The following is a 21,368-nucleotide window of genomic DNA, read 5'->3' as shown; positions in this document are numbered from 1 at the left end:
TTTATTTACACGCGCCACATTCATACTACCATGTTTAACTTCAAAGACCAACAATCCGTATTATCTACCTGTAACAACCTGCTCACACCATTCAACCGATTGTGGCTCGTTTATCAAAATATAGTTTCTCCCAAAATCTTCAGAACAGGACAGGCATTCACAGACAAAAGTTTAGTAGTCACCTTCTGGGGGTTATTATATTAAAAGGCTGTTTTCTCACAACCGGTGGAGCGCTTAAAGAGTTGGGAGAATATAAAGACTGAGAATGGACGAGTCTACCTGACGCATTTGTAATCCCAAAGGCATTTGTTGGTCGTCAGAGTTGTGAGCACTGAAAAATCGTGTACAGGTTACAAGATCCATCGAATTTGATATGCTTTTTTAATAAGGAAATCCTTAAATGTCAATTGCTTCTTTAAAAATTAGGGCTGTGCAGAGAACTTGTCTTTCCTGAACGAACAATGGGATGTCTTTGGCAGTTTTCACGACGAAAGTTTATTTCTCTTGAGAAATTAGGAGAGACAAAACTCTCTCGATGTCTCTCACTTCTTGATCTTACCGCCCTCGGCATCGGCTGTACTTTGGGAGCTGGTGTGTATGTAATCGCCTGTGAAATTGCTCGAGATGTGGCCGGCCCGGCGACAGTGATTTCATTTCTTATCGCTGGTATTGCCTCTGTCTTGTCAGGACTTTGTTACGCTGAATTTGGTGCTCGCGTGCCAAAGGCTGGATCAGCTTACATCTACAGTTATGTAACTGTTGGCGAGCTTATAGCGTTTATAATTGGTTGGAATCTTGTGATGGAATATATGATCGGAGCTGCCGCTATCGGTCGAGCTTGGAGTGCGTATTTCGATTCTATGATACATGATAAAGTTCAACTTTGGGTTTTAGAAAATATTGGACCAATACGGATCGATGGACTTGGGGGATACCCGGATTTTTTGTCAGCAGGAATCATTTTCGTCTTGATGATTATTCAGCTGTTTGGTGTAAAGAAATCCACCGTGTTCGTTTCTGTCGTGACTTGCGTTAACATAATCGTGATCCTCTTTATAATCGTCATGGGTATAACTTTAGCTAGACCAGAGTATTGGTCAGATTTTATGCCTTACGGTCCCACAGGAGTATTGGCTGGTTCGGCTACAGCCTTTTTCGCTTTTGTTGGATTCGACGTTATTGCGACTGCTGGCGAAGAAGCCGAGAACCCTAGTAAGACCATACCACTTTCAATTATGTTGGCACTAACGGTTTGTTTCTTGGCATACTTCGGTGTCTCTGCGGCGGTGACATTAATCTGGCCTTATAACAAGTTGGATTATGGCGCGGCCTTACCTAAAGCTTTTGAACACCGAGGAGCAGATTTTGCAAAATACATCATTGCGGCTGGTGCTCTTTGCGGAATGACTGCTGCTATAAATGGAGGGCTTTTCCCTTTACCTCGCTTACTGTATGCCATGGCTAACGACGGATTAATTTTTAAGTGCTTTGCGTGTGTAAGTAAAAACACCGAGGTCCCTTTTGTAGGTACTATTTTCTCCGGGATTCTCGCGGGTATACTAGGAATGATCTTTGAACTGCAGGCCCTTGTAGAGATGATGTCTATAGGTACCCTCCAAGCATATACCATCGTCTCCACATCGGTTTTGATTCTCAGATATCAACCTGGGACTGTAGGCTTTGTCAACAGTTCTGAGGAGCCTGAGTCGAGCTCTGAATTAAAGGAGCCTCAACAACAACCAACAGAACGGTCAGGGAGGATTTCAAGATGTATCATATGGTTCCTTTTCTTTTACTTCTTCGGTCTCAGTGCGTTCTTGATCAATGGGCTCATTCCAATGTATGAAGGAGAACTATGGGCCGTTATTCTGGCCGTGTTGTTGGTCATAGCTTTTGTAGCTGCAGTCGTAATGTTGTCTATGCAGCCGAAAAGTATAACGCCATTACCATTCAAAGTTCCGCTCGTCCCAGGCCTCCCTTTGTCATCAATGTTTATTAATATCTATTTGATGATGGAGCTTAATCCAGCCACGTGGATGAGATTCGCTGTTTGGATGGCCATAGGTGTGTGTGTTTCCTTTTTCCGGCCGGTCATGAAAAGATAGGCATGCAATGCATGCATAGAGAGATTCTACCGTGCTAAATTAATGGTTAGAAGCCAGGGTGCTTCCCCATTGAGTTTCCTAATACCAGAACCAAATCGAAACAGCGAGTGCAGCCAAAAGTTAAACTCGCAAGAAGTTAACAAGAGCTCAAAGAAAATACATAAAGTCGATGCTAAGAGCGGGATTCACGATTAGTTTATTTAATTTTGCACTCAATCATTTGAGCGAGTGGCGTAAGTTTCCTGGACCTATCACAGAGCAGAGAGAACAATTGCGTTTTTTACTTCCTTACGTTGATTCAAAATTTATTTTAGGGCCTTTTTGAAATTCCCGATTCCAGCCGCCGTTTGCTGGATACCTGAGAATTGCGTATCTATTTCATGGTCCGGCTTATCAACTAGTTTTCTGTAAAAAGTCTTCTCCCTCGCTGGAACTCTTACTAAGGAAAGAGGGAATCACTTCGGTTAAGAGTAAACCTTACATAGCAAAGTTTCTTAGTCGGGAATTTTGTCTAAAGCAAAGCTGTTTCAAAACCTAGCTAGAAATCTTGGACTTAACTGTTGTACAATTCGTTGCAAATCTGCGGGAAGAGGAGAACTGTTGGGCACCAGGAGACCAGAATATTTCTTGGATAAAAAAAAAATATATGGCAAACATACTTTTATTTAAAGGGGGTAAGTTTGTAAAGAAACTGTCGTGCTGCGTCGGTGGGAGAGTATAACAAGATAATTTAGTGTTATCAACTGAGTTGAGAACGTAAATTGGCCACCGTAAAGAGATTCAAAGCTGACGTTTCGAACGTTAGCCCTTCGTAAGAGCGGATTGGCTCTAATGAAGGGCTAACGCTCGAAACATACTTTTATTTAGCTAACTAGGGAACCAAACTCACTTGATATCACATGCAAAGAGTCGAACTGATACCCTCATTATTTACTCTACAGGTCTGTCCATTTACATTTTCTACGGCCTCCGACACAGCGTGGAAGGGAAACGACAACATGAACAAGACGGATACGTTCCCTTAGAACGAATTGACGGCAAAGATGATCAAGATAAGGATGTCGAAACTTTAGAGTGAAATAGCTGAAAATAATTATGATTCAACAAAATACAGAGATCATATTGAGGTTTGCAGGGCGTTAGGTTTTACAAAATTGTCAATTCCGTTCAATATTTGAAGATTTATTTGAAAAAGATCTACAAATGTAATGATACGAAACATTTCTTTGGTAACACTAAATATAGTCAATATCATTTGTTTTAACATTCTCTTGATGTTGTCATGGCAACCATTCATTGATATCTAACTTTTTCCAAGAAAGATCAAGACAAATCTTCTCTAAATGTTATAGAGTATGAGTGAACATATCTTCATCACGTCTCATTCTTCAATGAAAGGCATATTCAACACTCTTCTATTAGTTGAAATTTTTTTCCTGTAGTTGGACTTCCCACTAAACAAGCTTTATCATTCCAACTGTGGAAGAATGTACAAGGAGCTTTAGTAGAAAAGAACAAAGTCCGGCAGCCATGTTTTGAAACTGTTTGTAAGAGAGGAATCGTGACAGGTTTCAGAAACGAATTGCACGTAAACATAACCATAAAACCCAGTTAATCATTTCAGTATGAAAATTTATTAGACTAGTAATTATATGACATAGTAAGAGTTTGAGAAATCAGTATATTCTTCAGGTCAGTCGGTCGAGCTACAAACGTTATAGTGAAATCTGTGGTAATCCTGGTGGACCAATAAAAAGAAATGATCCTTACATAAGAATCTATCAGACACATGCTCTCTGTTGTGCCAATTTTTATTTAAACTCATATTATCCTGTATGAAAATTACTAGCTTTGCAGCTGCATCGCTCATCCAGTCGTGTTTACTCCTTAAAAAAAAAAAAAAAAAAAAAAATATATATATATATATATATATATATATATATATATATATAGCGATTGGTATTGACAAAAATAACGATTTCGGCTCCACTACGCAGTACAACATGAATTAGAAAAACCATTAAGTTTATTATGGCTGTTCCGGCCGAGCACCGCGCATATAACATTACGTTATACAACAACCTCTATTACATTCAAACATGTGGAGGACAAACTAGAACAGTGCTGAGCGACAGTTTGCACTGAATACAGTCAGAACAGAGGCCAGAAAAAACCTGCCGGAAAAAACCCCAATAGGGAAAAAAACTCAGGAAATCTGGGTAGGATCCGTGGCTCATGCTCTGAAAAGCCCATCCTACGAAGGCTACACGGTTGGAAGGTCTTTGCCCTTATTAACTACTACTCATGTATTCCAACAAAGCACGGAAAACTAATTTTAGGAAACGCAAACAAGCTAAGAAACCCCTGCGAAACTCGAACTGTCACTAGTAAATCAAATATATACTAAAAAATAACGTGAGCAAGACGAGGTGACGGCCTAGAATGCTTTCCCACGTGATAAACATCCCTTTTATAGCACTCCATTCTACCCATGCTGTACTTAAACTGCCCCAGTCTCCACTGCTCCCGTGCCGCAGAAATATTTTATTTCCGGCTAATTCGTATCCACCCAAACGCCGGAAATTCCATTTCTTAGGATGAGCGTTCGTAGCTTGGACGTGAAAATATGCGAAGGGCAATATTCATCGACTCCCGCTGTGCCAGTATTTCTTACTTACTTCATTTTGACGTCATAAACGATCCACGACTGAACAGACACGGAAACATGAAATCCTTTTGATAAGTAGAGGATAATATTCGAGTGGTATATCAGAGCATATCTCTCTTGTCACTTGTATTTTCTTTCTATTAACTCGTGCATCCAGGCTGATGTGTATATCATGGAATACACACGTGTCGTGGGATATTTCGTGGTATTCCACGTGAAAGAAAATGTTGCACAACATTATATTAAATATGAGGTGCAAACGTCAATTCCTGTGACCATTAACATAAATTGAATTTTAACGTTCAAAACCCTTTCACATGAACTAAGAACTAAGCTTCTAAGCTTTTGTTTTGTCTAAGTTTCACACTCAATTGATTCACTTGAGATCACAATTGTTTCCTCAGAAATTTGCCTATTCAAAACCAATAAACCGAGGTAAAATATTGTTATACCTGTCTGTCAATCTGTACTAAAAATTGACTGATATTTGTAATTTTGCGATGATTTACAGTATTAACTTAAATAAGGTATAAAATAAAATAGCTCATCGTAAGTTCGCAACGATTATTGCGAAATGCGTCGTCACTACAAAATCTCATAGGACAACTGTTACGTCAATGGGAGGAGTCGAAATATAAATGATTATACTCGCGTCAATTCATTTTTCAGCGAAAATTAATGAAATAACAATGAGCCTTTTTATCAAAGTGGAAAGACACAGAAAACCTTTGTTAAAAAGTTGCTATCTTTCCTTAAAAGTCAAAATTTTGAGTAATCTTATTTTCTTAAGAAAGTTTTTCCACACATTGAGAACATCAAGATCTCATTTCAATTCTCTCGCTTAGAGCACAGCTGTGATTGAAATGTAAATTCGGTCTTGCTGTTTCCTTTTAGGTGTAATATCCTGGGTCTTTGAATATCGACCGAAGGATGTACAAAACATGATGAGCAAACAAACAAAAAGCCTTCAGCAGAATCGGTAATATATAAGCTAATTAGCAGCGAACGAGGTCATTAGTGAAGAAAGCTTCGTCCAGTTCAGATTAATTTCAACCACTTTGCATGTGACTGGATAATTTAATGCAAAAATGATTCCATTAGATGAGACGAATAATACCGGATACGAAGGACATAGGGGTCCTGACGCAGCTTCGTCGCAAGACTTCTTTGCAGTATCCCGAAATCAAATGGAGGAAAGGAACTTGAGAACAAGACTTGGGTCTATTGACCTCGAGGAGAAAAGAGCGCTTAGACGACTAAACTCAGAAAAGAGATTGTTAAAAATCAAACAAGAAAAACGCTTGGGAAGTTTGACGTGCAGAAGAAATAGTGTCAATGGAGGACAAATAAACAACTCAGGAAGTTCGACTCCTCTTTCAGCGGTTTGTAAATTGTAGACTTGTTTGATATTTCTTTTATGACCCACTCAAGAAAACTAACTCGGGAAAGCATAAATATGATGGATAACTTTTGACTTGATTAGTTCCCAGTTAACTTGAGTCTTCGTCAACTGATTAAAAGTTGACAAATAAAGTGGAAACCCAGAGTCTATGGTTCCCAGGTGTGAGGCTAAATCACGAAGCGATATTGAAACTGATGAGAAGATTTCTATCAAAAGATTAAAAAATTACCCGATCAAGTTTACATGCGTTTCGATTAACAAAACAAGACCACTTCAAACGGAAAGACCTCCTCACATCGTCACATAGAATTGTAATTTTCTCGTCTTAAATTGTATCAAACATGTTTACTTTAAGCTGATCAGTGTTATGTTTGAGAGCTTTAAGTAGCAATCGAGGTAACTGAATTTATGGCTGAGTATTTGCGAGGAAGAGGATCCAGAACCCAAGGATCCAAAACTTCACAGATACGAATAAAGAACAACAAACAATAACAAATCACTAAGAGTATAGCTGGTGGTCCAGCTGTGTAGGCGAGCACGTACACATAATCAGGAATCCCATGATGCAACAATGCCACCCATGTGTTTCGTGTTATACTTCAGAAAAAATTATCTTTGAACTGCGCATTTAAAATTTTTAATATTCCCTTTGAATTCAAAACTACACTCTACAGGGCACACCATGTCAGTTTGACTTAGTGAAGTTGCAGTTCAAGGCTGACAAACGACGGCATTTGAGTTCTACTGACAGTGTAGAGTCGCCAGGAACCACAAAAGGAACTTCACCATCAACTCTTGACGAATTCGCCCAACCCTCCCCTAGGTCAGAGAAATAATTTTTACACGTATCTTGGTAAAACTGTTTGGTTTTTTTTAGTCATACATGTCATTGAAGTTTGTGGGAGACGCGCGGAGGCCTTAATGCGCTGGACTTCCGGTCGGGATGTAGCTAAAACGGGATAAGCTCTGGCAGTTGGGACATGGCGCCAGCCAAAACTGACTTAACATTTTTTGTAATTCTGTTAAAACTTCCGTATCATTTTCACCTTTCCTTTCCATCTAGGCTACCAAAGTTACCTTTGGTGAATAGTGTTGAGTCAGCAGAGCCTTTGAAGATAACAAAGCCTTTAAATTCAATATCAAAGAACAACGACCCATTTGCTGGCGATAAAAAACCTCCGTGGACCTCAGCTATTCCTCTGCGAAGTCAGAGCAGGTCCGAAGTGGCAAAGTCAATGGACGAACTTATTTGTCGCCATAGTGACGCAAAGTATGCACAGAACATCGCCGTACTAGGGGAAAAACCCAGTGGAACTCGTCTGAAACGGCAGACTTGGTGCGGGAAATCGCCACCTGAAATGCAAACGTTGCAGCCACTCACTCAGAGAAAAAATAGTTACTCTGATAATTTCTCTTCCCTGAGAAACCAAGAAACGAATCCTTGGGCCTCAACTGTCACCAACACTACGGATATCTCGCAAATTCAGACTGACGACCGTAAAGCCCAAGACTTTCTGGTGAACAAGTTTAATCGACCCACTAGGACGGCTTACCCTGTAGTCGAAGATGTACTGCCTAGAAAGACTCTTACCGTGCCAAACTTTCCATTAAGAAATTCAAATTCAGCGAGTTCTCTGAGATCATTTGAAAGTCTCCCTCCAGTTTTCGAGGATCGGGATTTCAAATCTGACACAGAAGAAGAAGAGATATTTGAAGAGGCTCAGGTCGTTCCTGTCGGCCGCAAGGAAAGTCTCGTACTTCCTTCAGATGCGGCAAGTATGTTACGGCAGCGCCGAACTCGTACTCTAAGAAGGCAAGAAAGCTTAAAAGAAGACGATTCAAGTATCAGGTTACCAAGCAGCCAGACACAAGATACCACGCAGTCGCTCAGAGATGGCGAGGAAAGTTCTGGTTTTTCTGGAAAGCTAGTAGATCAGTCTAGCCATGGTCTAAAATCTAAGAATTTGGTGAAGAACTCTTTCTTGGAAAAGAAAAGACTGTCTGTAGGATCTATTTCTTTATCTTCAGCAACGGGTCCGGGTTTCAGAAAAGACACAGGACAAAAAATTATGAAGAAAAGGGGAAACGATAAAGAATGCGTCAAATCCAAATCAAAACAAGTCCTCGAAAAGGATACTGAAAGTAACGAGAAGAATGTCACCACACCAATCAGTAAGGCCAACTGGTTGAAAGCTCTGCACAAGGTCTTCAATATGAACATGTTTTTGAACGGCATGACTGCTTTGCAGAAGCAACGGGAGGATGATCGTTTGGCTACAGAGAAAAAGAAAGCTGCTTTGGAACAATTATGTGAAGAACTGAAGAACTGCAGATACCTGAGGATGCCTTCTAAAGAAGATGAAGAACAATGCGACTGTGTATCGTGGGTATTTGACAAAAATTGACAGCTGAGTATCCGTTTAGTAGTGTAAATAGAAAGCAGAGCCATCTTTTAAAAAAACGTTCGTGGTAAAAGTTCTGGAAACCAAAGAATATCTCGGTTCCTATCGCAGACCTCACAAACATGGTCTGAGAGTATTTTCATTTAAGAAAAAGTACGCTCTCGAAGTACCCCGGTGAGTCATATTCAGGCCTTCCGCGGGTAAGAAATAATGCAACTTCGTAAGTCGCAAAGACGAAAAATGAATAATAAAATATCCTCAATTATGCAAGAGAAAAAATATGTGGATTTATTTCACAAGAATGCCTTTCTAAAAAGAGCGCATGCAACCCTTCGATACTTAAACCTTACATAGTAGTTATTTTTCAACATTTTAATCCTTGTTTTACAAATTCTTTCAAATCTTTAACTATTTGACCATCTCATAAGTTTAATGTTTGCTATCAAAGCTGAAGCTGTAAAGAAAATTTCGAGGTCTTTTCTTCAGTATAAACCTATGTAAATAGCACGACTGACTAGCGTATATTGGGCAAATCAGAATTCAATAGATTTGCTCAGTAATTGATAATCATTGTGCTCAAGTGCAATGAAGGGTGAAGTTCAGTTGTATTTTAAAAGTTTTTCACATTGCTCGTTGGAAACTTTGTACTAACTTTGACCGGGTGATACTCTTTTGTTTGGGAAAATTTCACTGAATACAACGTCTTTCAGTTACAGCTTGGGAGTGACTTTCGTTAGTCTAAAATGATTTACAGGTGAAGGGTGGTTCTGAAAATAATTTTGCTGGATACAAACTCAATAAAAACTGAAATCGTGAGACTGTTTGGAAAAACCTCCGATGATAACTTTTGATCTTCTTTTTAAAAAAGTTTAAGTGGCGAGGCAAGATGTATGAAGCTCTGAAAACAAATTTGCCTGGGTGCTCTCGCACTCATTTTGCTGAACAATAGCTTAGCGTAACTTCAATTAGCTGCGAAATAGATAATTAGTAACTGAAACAATCCACTACAATATATTCTAGTTCGTTCAATCCGCTAATGCGTGGTTTATGATATTTTGAAAAAACTTGAACACACAAATAATAGGTTTTGTTGTTTACAGCCAATGAGCTTCAAGCAAATAACAGGCCTAATGACCGCTCATCCATCACACCCGCCCTAAAATAAGCCACGGCAAAAAGAGTAATAAGCCAAAACCTTTGTTTACGACTTCTTCTGGGAAACGAGAAAAGCATTACTACTGCTCTTTGTTTTCAATCACGAGGAGTAACTCTTGTTAATTTTTCGTTGTAATTTTAAACTGCTATGGATGGGAAAAGTTCGAGACAAACACCTACGTTTTCGGACAATGATGAAGAGAGATTAAAACCTATTTATGCCCAAGGCAAAGCTGTGAAATTCTCAAAGCCAGAAAATATATTTGAAAAGCTTCGAAACAGAAGAAATGAGAGGAATACAAATCAGCAAGGAGCAAACGTGGAGGTTTGTCATTAATGACTTTGATTAGATCGATTATTTTTGCTGAACTAGTTAAGACAGAGAAGCGGACTCTAAAACTGCCGGGCCGATTCGAACATGAGACACCAAGTAAATCCTGTGATAGACGAACATTGACGTTTGTTTCCTTTAAGCCCCTGTTTCGTGGTGCGTCTTTAACGTTTAAGCGAGTCTTTTGATTAGAGAAAACAAGTAGAATTACCTTTTGGACAAGGGGCCAGTGAAAGTTTTTATCTAAGTGATTTCATAATCGTGTAGGGCAGTCAAAACAAACAACTACTCATTAGCCCTAACATTTCTGTCTTATAAGCTTGAATAATTTACGAAATTTTCGTGGTTTCTGGTGAAAACTGCCGTAGGAGCATTTTTATATAGGATATGCAACGTTTCTTTTTATCTCATGATTAGGCGTGAATCGCAAGCTGTATAGTTATTTTATCAACGCGCCATAATGCGTCAAATCTTTTTAAGTTGTTTAATCGCTCTTTCGGGTGTTTGCCACATTATTTCCGCAGAGTAGTGCTTGCCAGAATATAAAAAGGCGGGGTTAGATAAAAAATAGATTAGAGAAAACCTCAAAAAGTTTAGAGTTTTTCCCTTTCTCACATTTCGAGACTATCATTCCTCGCCGCTACAAAAATCGGTAAAACTAGGAAAACACCTCTGTAATTATCGTTCACAAATGCCGACATATTTAATGAGTTTACTCAAAGACATCTCATCGACACGCTTTGACAAAGGCTTTTCCTTAGACATTTACTTGGAACTGACATCTTTATAGCCTGTTCACAACCTATAAATGACACTTTAGCGACGTTGACTAAGCGCTAGACTGTCTAACATGTCACGCTGATTATAGCAGTGGTTTTTGTTGTTTTTTCCGTTATTATAAACCAGAAGTAAATTGAAAAAGAACGGTAGATCCCAAACTATGCTCACGATCTAATAAATTTGATATTTTAGTGTGTGGGTTCAAATTAGTTTCCTTCATTTTGTCAAAGTGTATTTACTTACTGCAATCGCACAATGCACACAAAAACGTCATGAAATTTGAGTTCTATTGCCGCTTTCAGCCCCAGTTGTGCTCACTAATAAGAAATTCAGTGGTCACTCTAAATGTATTAAATAAATGTATTAAAAATTGTCTTAACTACTAGTAAGGCCATTAGCTAATGGATGGATTAGCAAGTAGTCTGGTTGGCGCCTGCTAGAGAAAAGAAGTGATCTTTCTTCAATAACATTGAAAAGAGATTACAATTGTCATAATAACCACAATAGCTTAATTATAGGTGAAACACGATTTCTTAATTGCTGAGGTAAAAGGATTTAGGAAGTTATTACGTTCACATTGCAGTACAACACGAACTTTTGGCTCAATTTTGCGAAGTGTCGTGCACGTCTTTGATATAAACAAACCACCTGATCAACTCTTTATACCCTAATATCAGAATGCATATCCCCCATAATGTTTTACATCCATGTCTTAGGGCGCTGACAAGGAGAATTTGTTTAACAATCAAGAGCTTATCAAGTTGGTGATCATTTCCTTTAATGTCGTGACCGAAATGTTTGAATCAGGGGTATATTGTAAGGGGAAATTAGATGCTAGCCACTCGAAGGGTTTAATTCCTCGACCGCATAGTTAAACTAACTACTTTTTGACAGAAACAAAATAGCCCTAATATTACCCAGCTACAGGCTTATATTGAACAGGAGATGGACTGGGACTGGAGATGGAACACTCAAGTTAATTTCCACCCAGCTCGATGAGTGGCACACAATTTTTCGTTAAAAAAGCAGGTTATTTCCACACGTTTATCTAAAGGCTCGGTGTTTTGATACGCAGAATCAAACTACGTTAAAGGAGCGAAGTAACCTTGAATTCAACAAAGTTTAAAGCGGTTAAATAGCAAATTCAGGCATTTCATTAATCAATGTCGACGTACTCAGGGCGTGGGAGTAAAAACTTGGGCTGGAGATGAACAGGAGCTACTTACGGTACACTAGTGAGCAACTCTGTCTTCTCAGTGAATGTATTTGGGCAACAGGAAACCGTTAAGATATGAAAACCATCTTCACATAGCTTGAAGTCCTTGTCCTATTTTGTTAGCGTCTTGAGTTTTCCTAACATCTTGAGTTTTCCTAACATCTTGAGTTTCCAGCGTGGATACATAAGTAAACATTAGTTTCTCTACATCTTAGCAGGAAGATACTTCTACCTCATCCAGAATATTGAAGAACACATTGCAACACGGGAGGCCTGAAAGGATCGACACAGAAAGTCATTTTAACACTTCTTCAACCCAAGCAAAATTAAAGTAGGTTAATTTCTTCTTGGTGATGTATTTTTCGAGGCTTAAAAAAAGTATTCTCTGAAGGTTCTGAGCAAACTTGTTTTTTGTTTTTCATTTAGAACTCTGGGCAGTCCACCCGATGGAGAAGCTACTGAAAGTCCGCGTCTTAAACAGTCTTTGTCAGCACCATCCATATCAGTCACAAGAGAGATAAAAGAGTTTATTCCGATCGGTCATCTTAAAGTAAACCCTCAGAAAACCGAAGACAAAAGGTACCTCTGTGTTTCCACTCCCTCAATCCTTACAGTTGTGAAGGAAAATCTTAAGATGATAGGGGAAACCGTTAGCCATGTGGGTACTCCAGTTATGATGAGAGCACCTAACAAAGTACAATTAAGTTCCAGTCCTCAATTTCTGCGGGCAATGAGCCCGGTGGCTTGCTTTACCAAACCTCCAGGGAATAAAAATGCTTCTAATGTTAATCACAGCAAATTCGTCAACGTCTCTGTAATTCAACCGTCAACGAGAGCAGAAATAACTTCAGGTGAGCTCGATTCGGCAGTGGAAAGAAGAAATATAATGACTAAAGAGAAACTGAAAATTAAATCACTTGAGGAGCAAATGGTTGCAAAGGAGAACGAAGTGCTACCTTCAGCAAAACAACGAGGAAGCCCTATTCTTCAGCGAGTACGAAGCCTCTCGTGCTTAAGCAAAGAGCCAAATAGTGCTGCCGAAGTCAAGATCGTCGACAACTCAAATGCCTCCACGCATTCTAAAAGTCCACAGTCGATGGAGGTGGGTACTGCCGTTATGGTCATCAATGAGGAAGAAAGACAGAGAGAAGTGCCCAAAGGAACTAGAAGTCCACAATTAAAAAGGGTTAATAGAGTTGGTGCTATGGTTGATTGTTGGCAGAAAAACAAAAAAGTGACGTTTACAGCGCCCAGAAGTCCACAACTGAGGAGGGCAAATAAACTCAACGCCATGGTTGACTCTGGAGATAAAAAATCCCAGAGAGAGATTCACACAGGGGCCAGAAGCCCAAAATTAAAGAAGGCCGATACACTTAAGGTTTTGTTTGACTCTGTGGAGAAAAGTTACAAAGAGTTAAAGAAAGACCCTAGATTGTCAACTTCACAATTAAAGCGGGCCGATATACCAAACGTTGAGACCGACACTGGGGAGAAAAGCGAAAAAGAGATGCACACAGAGCCCAAAAGTCCACGCTCAAAGAGAACCAATAAAGTTAAAGTTAGTTTTGACGATGGGGAAAATGGGGGAAAAAAGGAGCACGTAAGGTCAAGTTGCTCACAATTAAAGGAAACGAATACATCCAGCGGTGTGATCTCCTCGATGGAGGAAGAGGAAAACGATACAAACTTAGCGCCCAGAAATTCAGAGTTCAAGAAGACCGATACACCAAGTGGTATAGTTAACTCTGAAAAGGAATCACAAAATGAAACACAAATAGATATAAAAGCCCAAGAACAAGAAGGGGAGTTATTTCCGAAGGAAACGAAAACACATAGCTCTAATGGCTCTTCTACTAATTCTCTGACTCCATCATCACCAAAACTGCAGTCGACTTCTCGAAACCCTCCTCTCCAACCGGAACGAAACTCTTCTGGTTCAACCATCGTCTCAAATGATGCTGACAGTTTGGACAACAGCAAAATTTACAGAAGTCCTAAACTGAACAGAGCTATGGCATGCGCGAGGCTTGTTGCCTTTGATCCGTGGATCAACGAGCATGGTACTTGGGAAGAACAGACCTCAAGCTGCAAAGGCATTTACAAGGTCGACAGGAGCAGAAGCCTTTCAGTACCTTTGGCTGAAAAATCAGTAAAAGAGGACGACAATTATCCTAAAAAAGAAACCGTACAGCAAGAAAACCACGACAGGATTAACTTTGCTAAAATATGTGATCACGTGCCACTTCCATCTAATCAAGAGCAAACTCGATATCTTCTGTCAACTGATGAAGTTTCATTCATGCGTAAATCCACAGGTGACATTCAGGAGGCCTTACAAACTTGCTCAAAGGAATTGGAACCACTGTGGGACCCTTTTGAGGAAGTACAAAGCGCGATGGGTTTTGAAATAAATCAACCGAACGAAACTTCGATAGAACAAGGCTCCTATAACCAAATGACCCTTTCGCCTTGCGCAGACAGACGACCCGCCTACAGGACTCGCGCATCGTCCATGTCAAAAGTTCACGAGGCCTCTGACGATAAAATTTTTGCTGGTAATTTAACAGCCTTTACCCTTAAAACACAACTTTCAGCATTCCACAAGCCAGTCAAATTTCGAGAAATAACGGAGCCTCTGAAAAAGTCGAAATGGTTTCATGCCCTATCTCAAATTCGTTCTGATGGCGACTTTAGGACTGCCATGTTGGAAATACAAAAACAAAAAGAACGAGAGAAAGTTTCGGGGAAAAAGAAACCGTCTGTGGCGGCTTCTTTCGAGGAAATCAGACGTTGTAGGTATTTGAGGATACCAGAACATTATCAGGTTCAAAGTAAGGCGTTTCAAGATTCCTCAAGCGACGTTGATTGGCATGAGTGACTGCAACACGACTAGTTTATTAGCTTGTTGCAAATACTGCTACACCAAACCATTATAGATTTGTTTTCCAATTATTCAAGTTTCATTGAAAAGCTCCAGCTCCAAAGGAAGGGTACGAGAGACCCAAGGTAAAATAAAAGTGATGTACTAACACAGCTTGAGGTAACGGAAAGTCCTTCAACTATAATCGGAGCTCTAATTAAAGGGGGTTCACTGTTCCTCACACCATCATTATAATAGCGATAAAATGCCACATGCAAGAAACCCTTTATTCACTTAGCCAACACTGTTGAATCAAATTATATAAATGTCCCCAAAAACTCCATCTCGAAGCCTCGTTGTCAGGTTACGTCAGTTTACCCGAGCGGTCGTTATATAATCATATTTATTGATATTTTGCCTATGCGTTGCGCCGGAGTGATACAACAACTAATTGAGTATCAAAAGGGTGTAATCCCAAAGTGAAATGAGATGCTGCGAGTGTTTCCCAGGCTGGCAAAGGAGAACTCAGTCCGATAATTATGAAGTGATGGGACGAAGCACGCAAGTTCTGTTGAAGACGGAGAGAATGAAAAAGGAATGGGGGGGGGGGGGGGGCAGGAAGGGAAAACATGCCTCAACATCGCCGCCAATCTGACCTCAAATAATTTCCTTTCCAACCAAACACTTCCTCGTGGCTCATTCAGTTTTCTGTTCAGATATAGAGAAGCATCAATCTCCATTCAGGAGACGGGAAGTTATTGACCATTACCGTATGGTTACAAGCTGTCCCATTTAAACGGACTGGGTGGAAAATCCTCCACATCGTCCCTATGAGCTGGAATTGTTTCCATCTCATATTCAATGTCCATGCTGTTAAGGTTTTCTGCTAACAGAACCTGTCTGTCAAATGATCCTTGTCCCTGGAGCATTCTATTTCTCTCGCGACTGTTCCAGATGCTATACCCAAAATATAACAGCACACCTGTTTAAGAGATAAAGGAGAACTTCGTGATTTTAATTACAAAAAAAAAAAGATAAACGTACTAAGTGAAAAATAGTTCATTCTCTTCTCGGTCGTCAAATGAAAAAAAAACGTACTAATCACTGTCACGAGCATGAGATAAAGAAAAGAAACTGAGGAAATCCAACGGCTGAGCCCTTTGGAATTTGTAGTCCAGTTCTCTACCATGGAGCCTCAGAGAGATCGCTGGTGGGCTGAACCATATCAGAAGTTCATATCTGACAAACACTTCCACACTAGTATAAATCTACTAGTGCTCTATCACAGTTGCTGTAATCTGATTGGCTACCTAACTCACGATTGCTTAAAAAAATGGATTCCATGTTGCCGCGCGTCTTTTCGCAGCCACGCGCGCGTGAGTGTTTGATGCTCTTACTCCATATTGATATCCTCTGTAATCTATTACTGAAAAGACCCACGGAAGTCCAATAAAAATGAGCACCGCAACGCTAAGTGTGCTCTTTGCTAGTCTTTCTCAGTCAAGAGATTTTAAATATGTGGTGTCGTTATTTAGTCCTATTTTTGTGGCATGATGGTTATCTGCTATTGGTACGTGTTGGCACGCCCTTACCGGTGCATTTCGGCACATATGCTTATTCGGAACATTAGATGGCCGGAGGATTATTGCTTGATCGATGACTATTCATTATAATTTTTAAAAAGTACCCACCTAAGCCCATCCAAATTCCAAAGCGGATCCATGTCAATCGGGAGAGTTTCAGCATCAGAAACACGTTGAAGAAGATGGCGAGCATTGGAAGAGCCGGCACAAAAGGCGCCCTGAATGAGATCTTCTTGGCATTTTGAGGTTGTAAACAAATCACAACAATAGCAAATAAAATCAGGATTCCGAAAATAACAAGAAACATTACAATCACGTAGCTTTGTCTTTGTAAGGCATCCAAACCATAAACTATTGCTGCGCAGAACCCAATGAACGAGAAAAACATTAGAGTTGCTGCCCACTGCACAATGCGCAAGCTCTGTGCCGTTGGTCCTCTCCTTGGTTTATTTTGTACAAATTGTTTCGTATTTCCTCTGTAAGATTTTTTCAATTCTCCCGCAGATAAACCTTTGTTTAAATACTCCCTACAGCTGTCCGCAGCATTTGGAGTGGGTACCATTCTATTTGTAGATATTTCGTAGTCCCATTCGTCTGTCATATAATCGGGTGAAGAAAGTTTTTCATACGCATCGTGCTCTGGTTCGGCGGCAAAGTGCAATAGGTATGTCGAAGGTACCTCAGGAGCATCAGGTTGATAACGAAGGATTAAAACACAAAGGGACACTAGAGTGTATGCAAGTAATGTCCCAATGGACATCATTTCAACTAGCTCATTTAAATCAAACAACAACGAAATTATAGCTGTCAGAAGCCCTGGGTATACAGTGGCAATCACAGGAACCTCAGTTCGAGGGTTCACCTTCGCCAACGATTTAAAGAGCAATCCATCTGACGCCATGGCATAAATGATCCTAGGCAAAGGAAACTGAGAGCCTAAAAGACTTGAGGATAGGCCACAAACAGCGCCTATACCAATGATGTATTTAGCCAGAGGAAATCCTCTTTGAACGAATGCGTTAGGAATTGGCGAAAGTTTGTCGAGCTGATCGAAAGGAACCATCAACGTTATTACCGCAGAGACTCCAAAATAACATACAAATATAACTAATAGGGACACAACAATAGCAACTGGTATAGATTTAGGTGCGTTTTTGGCTTCTTCGCCTGTCGTGGCAATGATATCGAAGCCAACATAAGCGTAGAAACAGGTCGCTGCTCCACTTAACACTCCCGAGGCTCCATACGGGAAAAAACCTTGTCCTTCTGTCCAGTTTTTCGTATCGACGAAAAATATCCCAGCTACTACGACAAAAAGGACAACCAAAATATTTAAAATGTTGAAAATAGTACTGAACGTTGATGATTGCTTAACACCAATGGCTAATACGATTGTTACAATGATAGTGACGATGAAAGATACGATATCAGGATAGGTTCCCAGACCTGGGGTATTTATCTCTCCAATATAGGTCAGCGTTAAATTCCTTATCACATTTCCAATCACATAATCGAAGCAAGCGCTTAAAGCTCGTGCATCGGCGGCAGTACCGATCATGTATTCGAGAATCAAATTCCAGCCGATTATGAAGGCCCATATTTCACCGACAGTGACATAACTATAGGCGTAAGCCGAGCCAGTAGTTCTGGGTACACGCGCGCCGAATTCAGCATAACACAGTCCTGAGAGGATAGATGTAACAGCCGCCAACGCAAATGATATTATCACCGCCGGTCCCGCAATACTTGCGGCAACTTGTCCCGAAACGACATAGATTCCCGCACCCAGAGTGGCCCCAATCCCAAGAGATGTCAAATCCCATGTTGTAAGACATTTTGACAACTCGGTGTTTGTTTTCTCCTCCTGGGTAATTTTTTTCCTTCTCGTTAAGCAATGTAACAAGTCAGCCATTCGAGAAAAAGACTCTGTAACGCTCGGATAATTAACTGTGTTGATACTGTCTAATAAACCAGAGCGTCTTACACTGTTATTCTATCGACAATCCTTCCCTTATCGATGTCCAAAGGATGGAATTTATCTTCCAGACCAGTCGGACTTTAAGCTTCGACGGGTCGCTTCTCAAATTGGACTCAAACAGGGTTTGAACAGTTACAAATTTAACCGGATCATCTCATTCACGAGAGTAGCTTTAAATGGTTTGGGTGAGCATTTTGCCCATGCGCAGTGTGGACAAACACCTGTTGAAAGCTAAATACAGGGCGCGCCTTAGGTCAAAATTGTTATGAATATTTGATTAACCTATCATTCGACTCCTTATGTCACATTAATTTCATTTAAACGAATCCACTGGTTTTTCCACTTGTTTCCCTCAACCGGAATATCTTATAACCAGACCTTTGAATAGATAAACAATGGTGATATAGAGAGATAAAAGGACATTTGTGACAGTTTTCAGGTACCCTAACGTTTTACAGGTCTTTCCACTCTCTGTCATCAAAGGATGGGAAAAGTTTAACGTTCATAGAATATTCTAACCAAATTTTCACGACAGACAAGAGAAGAAAGCCAAAATGTGTTCAGCTATACTGGAAACTGTCTAAGTAGATTGATATCCGTGACGAATTTCGCTAGATTCGACAATTTGGCCTTTGTCCAAATGTGTGGTTGTTAATGTCACTAAAATTCATGCTACATGTATTTCACACGCTTCTAGCCGCAGGTTAATTGAAAATGATTTAACTGAGAAGAATCACAATTCACAAGAAACAGGCTTGTTTGACATCCATGTTCTCAACAAAGATACTAATCAGGACCAAGTTAACATCAAAGGTTCCTTTACATTGGACAAGCATCATTAACTTCTTCCCTTTTACAGTGAACAAACTAGAAATCCGGTATGGGAAACGTTCACGGCGTTTTTATAGTTTTACTTGCGGCTCAGCCAAACAATCAGTTAATTGGACACCAGCCAAAGCACTTAGGGGGGAAGGGTGAGAGAAACTTAAATTTCTGGGGAAGGAATGTGCAATTACAGTTCAGTGAGGGTATTAACGCTTTTATTCCTTACTTCTACGCAAAAAAAAAAGCAGCTGATAGTCTGTAGACTCTAGAAAACACATTTCAAACGTTTTGAAAATGGTTTAAAATGTATTCAGTGACGTACTAAATTAAACGGTTGCTAAGTGTCCAGAACATGCAATTGAACAAAAAAAATCAAGTTGTTACGAAGCTGTTACCTGTGATAATTCTACTTTCAAAGTTAAATCTCTAATTACTCTTTTTTTAAAATCAATCATTCTTATCCTGGCTGACTTTCTTGCTGTCATCTGGGCAAGAGATGGTCATGATTCGAATTTCGCTTCCTTAGAAATACTGGAAAGCCCCGAAGCCTCGCCGAGGGTGAATTTCATTTTGGGGGATTTCCTTCTTGTTAAATAAAATAGCGGCATTTTGTGAACGGTGAGTTATGATTCCAGCAGTTTGGGCGAGGAGCCAGATTATCGAGAAGTGTTCGAAATGACGGCGTCTATAATCAAAATATTAAGATATTTTCATAGGACAGTTTTCGAGCTGTTATGCTCCTCTCTTATAAATATCCTAGATATGTTTACTTACTATACTTAATATACTTTTAAAATACACACTTTTTTAAAATAAATGAAAGAAAAATTGTATGGTTTTATGGCTTCTTCTTTAACGATAAATCTGCAGAGTTTTTTTATGACTACATAAGGACACATGACAATGATGTTTACAGAAGAGAACAGCAACCAAACAGAGTCGTTACCTTGATAGCTCTAGTGATGGAAGATATTTCCGACTGAGACGGTAATAGCTAGGGTATAGATCGGTAATTAAGGTCAAGTTTATTTCAAGACGTATCCTTGCCGTAGCTTTTGGACTTGCTGAGATTTGTCTGAGAGCCATTTTAACTCAGCACGCTAAATTGAATCTAGGCGTGGACAGCAACAACACGACACACAAACGACCTTAATTTTTCAGATACATAATATCCGCGAGTTCCTGTCTTTTATTGAAAAGACTGTAAAGCAGCCAAGCGATTTTCCGGTAAGCACTGAATTATGTTGAAGATTCAACTAAACTTCCTCGCATGACGGACGCGCTAATCATGTTATTGTCGCCCCTTACAGTTATCTCTACCCTTTCCAAAAGATTACTTCTATTGATTACACTTATTGAATTCAAACACCTCTGATAAGCAGGCAGAGTGCACCACCATCATAATTTTGACTTTTAATTTTACCGTTTTTACCACACATTTTGACGTTTACTAGCGTGGTACCTACTTTAGTAGAAGTAAAAAAATTGAAGATAAAAATTTTGCGCATTAACGACTGGAAATAATTTAATCTGGAATATTCAACAATAAACTAAATTTCTTTTCCTGTGTTGAGCACCTACCCATATTAAGAGCGAGATATAACTTTGCAATAAGATGAATACATCAAGCCCTTTTGACATCTCGCGTGGAGAACTAAAATGCAAATATTGTCCTAGAGTTCAATTTACTTCGTTTTATCTAGCTCTAGTTTGAAATCAATGCAACAGTTGGAAACAATTTTTTGTTTTCATTTTTTGAAAAATAAAAAAAAAAGAAAAGAAAAATGATGCATTTTTATTTTAATTTTTTAGATTAATTGATGTTTTTAAGGGAGTCTAAATGTTGATTTGGATAATTGTTGTGTCTAAATTACTGCAATGTCTGTTCCAAAAGTGCCAGCTGCATGTAAGAGATAAATCAAGATCCTAAGATTCCCTTCTGTGTAAATGGATTGTGCGCTCGGGTTTCCTTCCCTTTAACGACACTCCCTGTATCTTCAATCTTTGCTGTCAAAGAAACAGAACTGCAAACGTAACAACATAAGAAAGAAAGAAATCACCGG

At 39.6% G+C, this 21,368-nt stretch overlaps 4 protein-coding genes across 5 annotated transcripts; 3 read left to right on the top strand and 1 right to left on the bottom strand.

Moving 5' to 3' along the window:
- The first annotated feature begins 176 nt into the window (after positions 1–176).
- LOC149041340 (cationic amino acid transporter 2-like) lies at positions 177–3,880 on the top strand. Its single transcript, XM_027188489.2, has 2 exons — positions 177–2,064; positions 3,047–3,880. Exons 1-2 carry the CDS (start codon positions 462–464, stop codon positions 3,181–3,183), a joined length of 1,740 nt encoding a protein of 579 aa, XP_027044290.2. The 5' UTR covers positions 177–461; the 3' UTR covers positions 3,184–3,880.
- Positions 3,881–5,461: 1,581 nt separating this feature from the next.
- LOC113672226 (uncharacterized) lies at positions 5,462–9,390 on the top strand. The gene is made up of 3 exons (XM_027188513.2): positions 5,462–6,155; positions 6,850–6,998; positions 7,239–9,390. The coding sequence occupies exons 1-3, from the start codon at positions 5,862–5,864 to the stop codon at positions 8,578–8,580; spliced, it is 1,785 nt and encodes a 594-aa protein (XP_027044314.2). The 5' UTR covers positions 5,462–5,861; the 3' UTR covers positions 8,581–9,390.
- Positions 9,391–9,756: 366 nt separating this feature from the next.
- On the top strand, positions 9,757–15,074 carry LOC149041339 (uncharacterized). Of its 2 annotated transcripts, none has more exons than XM_089180948.1 (3): positions 9,757–10,057; positions 12,278–12,390; positions 12,486–15,074. In XM_089180948.1, the coding sequence occupies exons 1-3, from the start codon at positions 9,881–9,883 to the stop codon at positions 14,935–14,937; spliced, it is 2,742 nt and encodes a 913-aa protein (XP_089037074.1). In that variant the 5' UTR covers positions 9,757–9,880; the 3' UTR covers positions 14,938–15,074. The 2 variants fall into 2 exon arrangements, with proteins under 2 accessions (XP_089037074.1, XP_089037073.1); XM_089180947.1 differs by having other exon boundaries at positions 12,275–12,390.
- Positions 14,938–18,646, bottom strand: LOC113672210 (high affinity cationic amino acid transporter 1). Its single transcript, XM_027188493.2, has 2 exons — positions 16,611–18,646; positions 14,938–15,901 (listed from the first exon to the last, which is right to left on the bottom strand). Exons 1-2 carry the CDS (start codon positions 18,412–18,414, stop codon positions 15,696–15,698), a joined length of 2,010 nt encoding a protein of 669 aa, XP_027044294.2. The 5' UTR covers positions 18,415–18,646; the 3' UTR covers positions 14,938–15,695.
- Positions 18,647–21,368: the final 2,722 nt, after the last annotated feature.

The sequence above is a fragment of the Pocillopora damicornis genome, chromosome 8, assembly GCF_964200805.1.
Source record: "Pocillopora damicornis chromosome 8, jaPocDami1.2, whole genome shotgun sequence".
Classification (NCBI taxonomy): Eukaryota; Metazoa; Cnidaria; class Anthozoa; order Scleractinia; family Pocilloporidae; genus Pocillopora; species Pocillopora damicornis.
The sequence above is the reverse complement of the archived record's forward strand: the minus strand, read 5'-3'. Positions and strand labels throughout refer to the sequence as shown.

What these genes read in the sequence shown, in the direction of transcription:
- LOC149041340 (XM_027188489.2), top strand. Translation starts at nt 462, where the DNA reads ATGGGATGTCTTTGGCAGTTTTCACGACGAAAGTTTATTTCTCTTGAG. An exon ending in CGCTGTTTGGATGGCCATAG is followed by an intron (nt 2,065 to 3,046) that starts GTGTGTGTGTTT and finishes TTTACTCTACAG; the next exon opens with GTCTGTCCATTTACATTTTC.
- LOC113672226 (XM_027188513.2), top strand. Translation starts at nt 5,862, where the DNA reads ATGATTCCATTAGATGAGACGAATAATACCGGATACGAAGGACATAGG. An exon ending in GTTCGACTCCTCTTTCAGCG is followed by an intron (nt 6,156 to 6,849) that starts GTTTGTAAATTG and finishes TACACTCTACAG; the next exon opens with GGCACACCATGTCAGTTTGA. An exon ending in TTCGCCCAACCCTCCCCTAG is followed by an intron (nt 6,999 to 7,238) that starts GTCAGAGAAATA and finishes CTTTCCATCTAG; the next exon opens with GCTACCAAAGTTACCTTTGG.
- LOC149041339 (XM_089180947.1), top strand. Translation starts at nt 9,881, where the DNA reads ATGGATGGGAAAAGTTCGAGACAAACACCTACGTTTTCGGACAATGAT. An exon ending in AGCAAGGAGCAAACGTGGAG is followed by an intron (nt 10,058 to 12,274) that starts GTTTGTCATTAA and finishes TCTACATCTTAG; the next exon opens with CAGGAAGATACTTCTACCTC. An exon ending in TCAACCCAAGCAAAATTAAA is followed by an intron (nt 12,391 to 12,485) that starts GTAGGTTAATTT and finishes TTTTTCATTTAG; the next exon opens with AACTCTGGGCAGTCCACCCG.
- LOC113672210 (XM_027188493.2), bottom strand. Translation starts at nt 18,414, where the DNA reads ATGGCTGACTTGTTACATTGCTTAACGAGAAGGAAAAAAATTACCCAG. An exon ending in TGGAATTTGGATGGGCTTAG is followed by an intron (nt 15,902 to 16,610) that starts GTGGGTACTTTT and finishes TCTCTTAAACAG; the next exon opens with GTGTGCTGTTATATTTTGGG.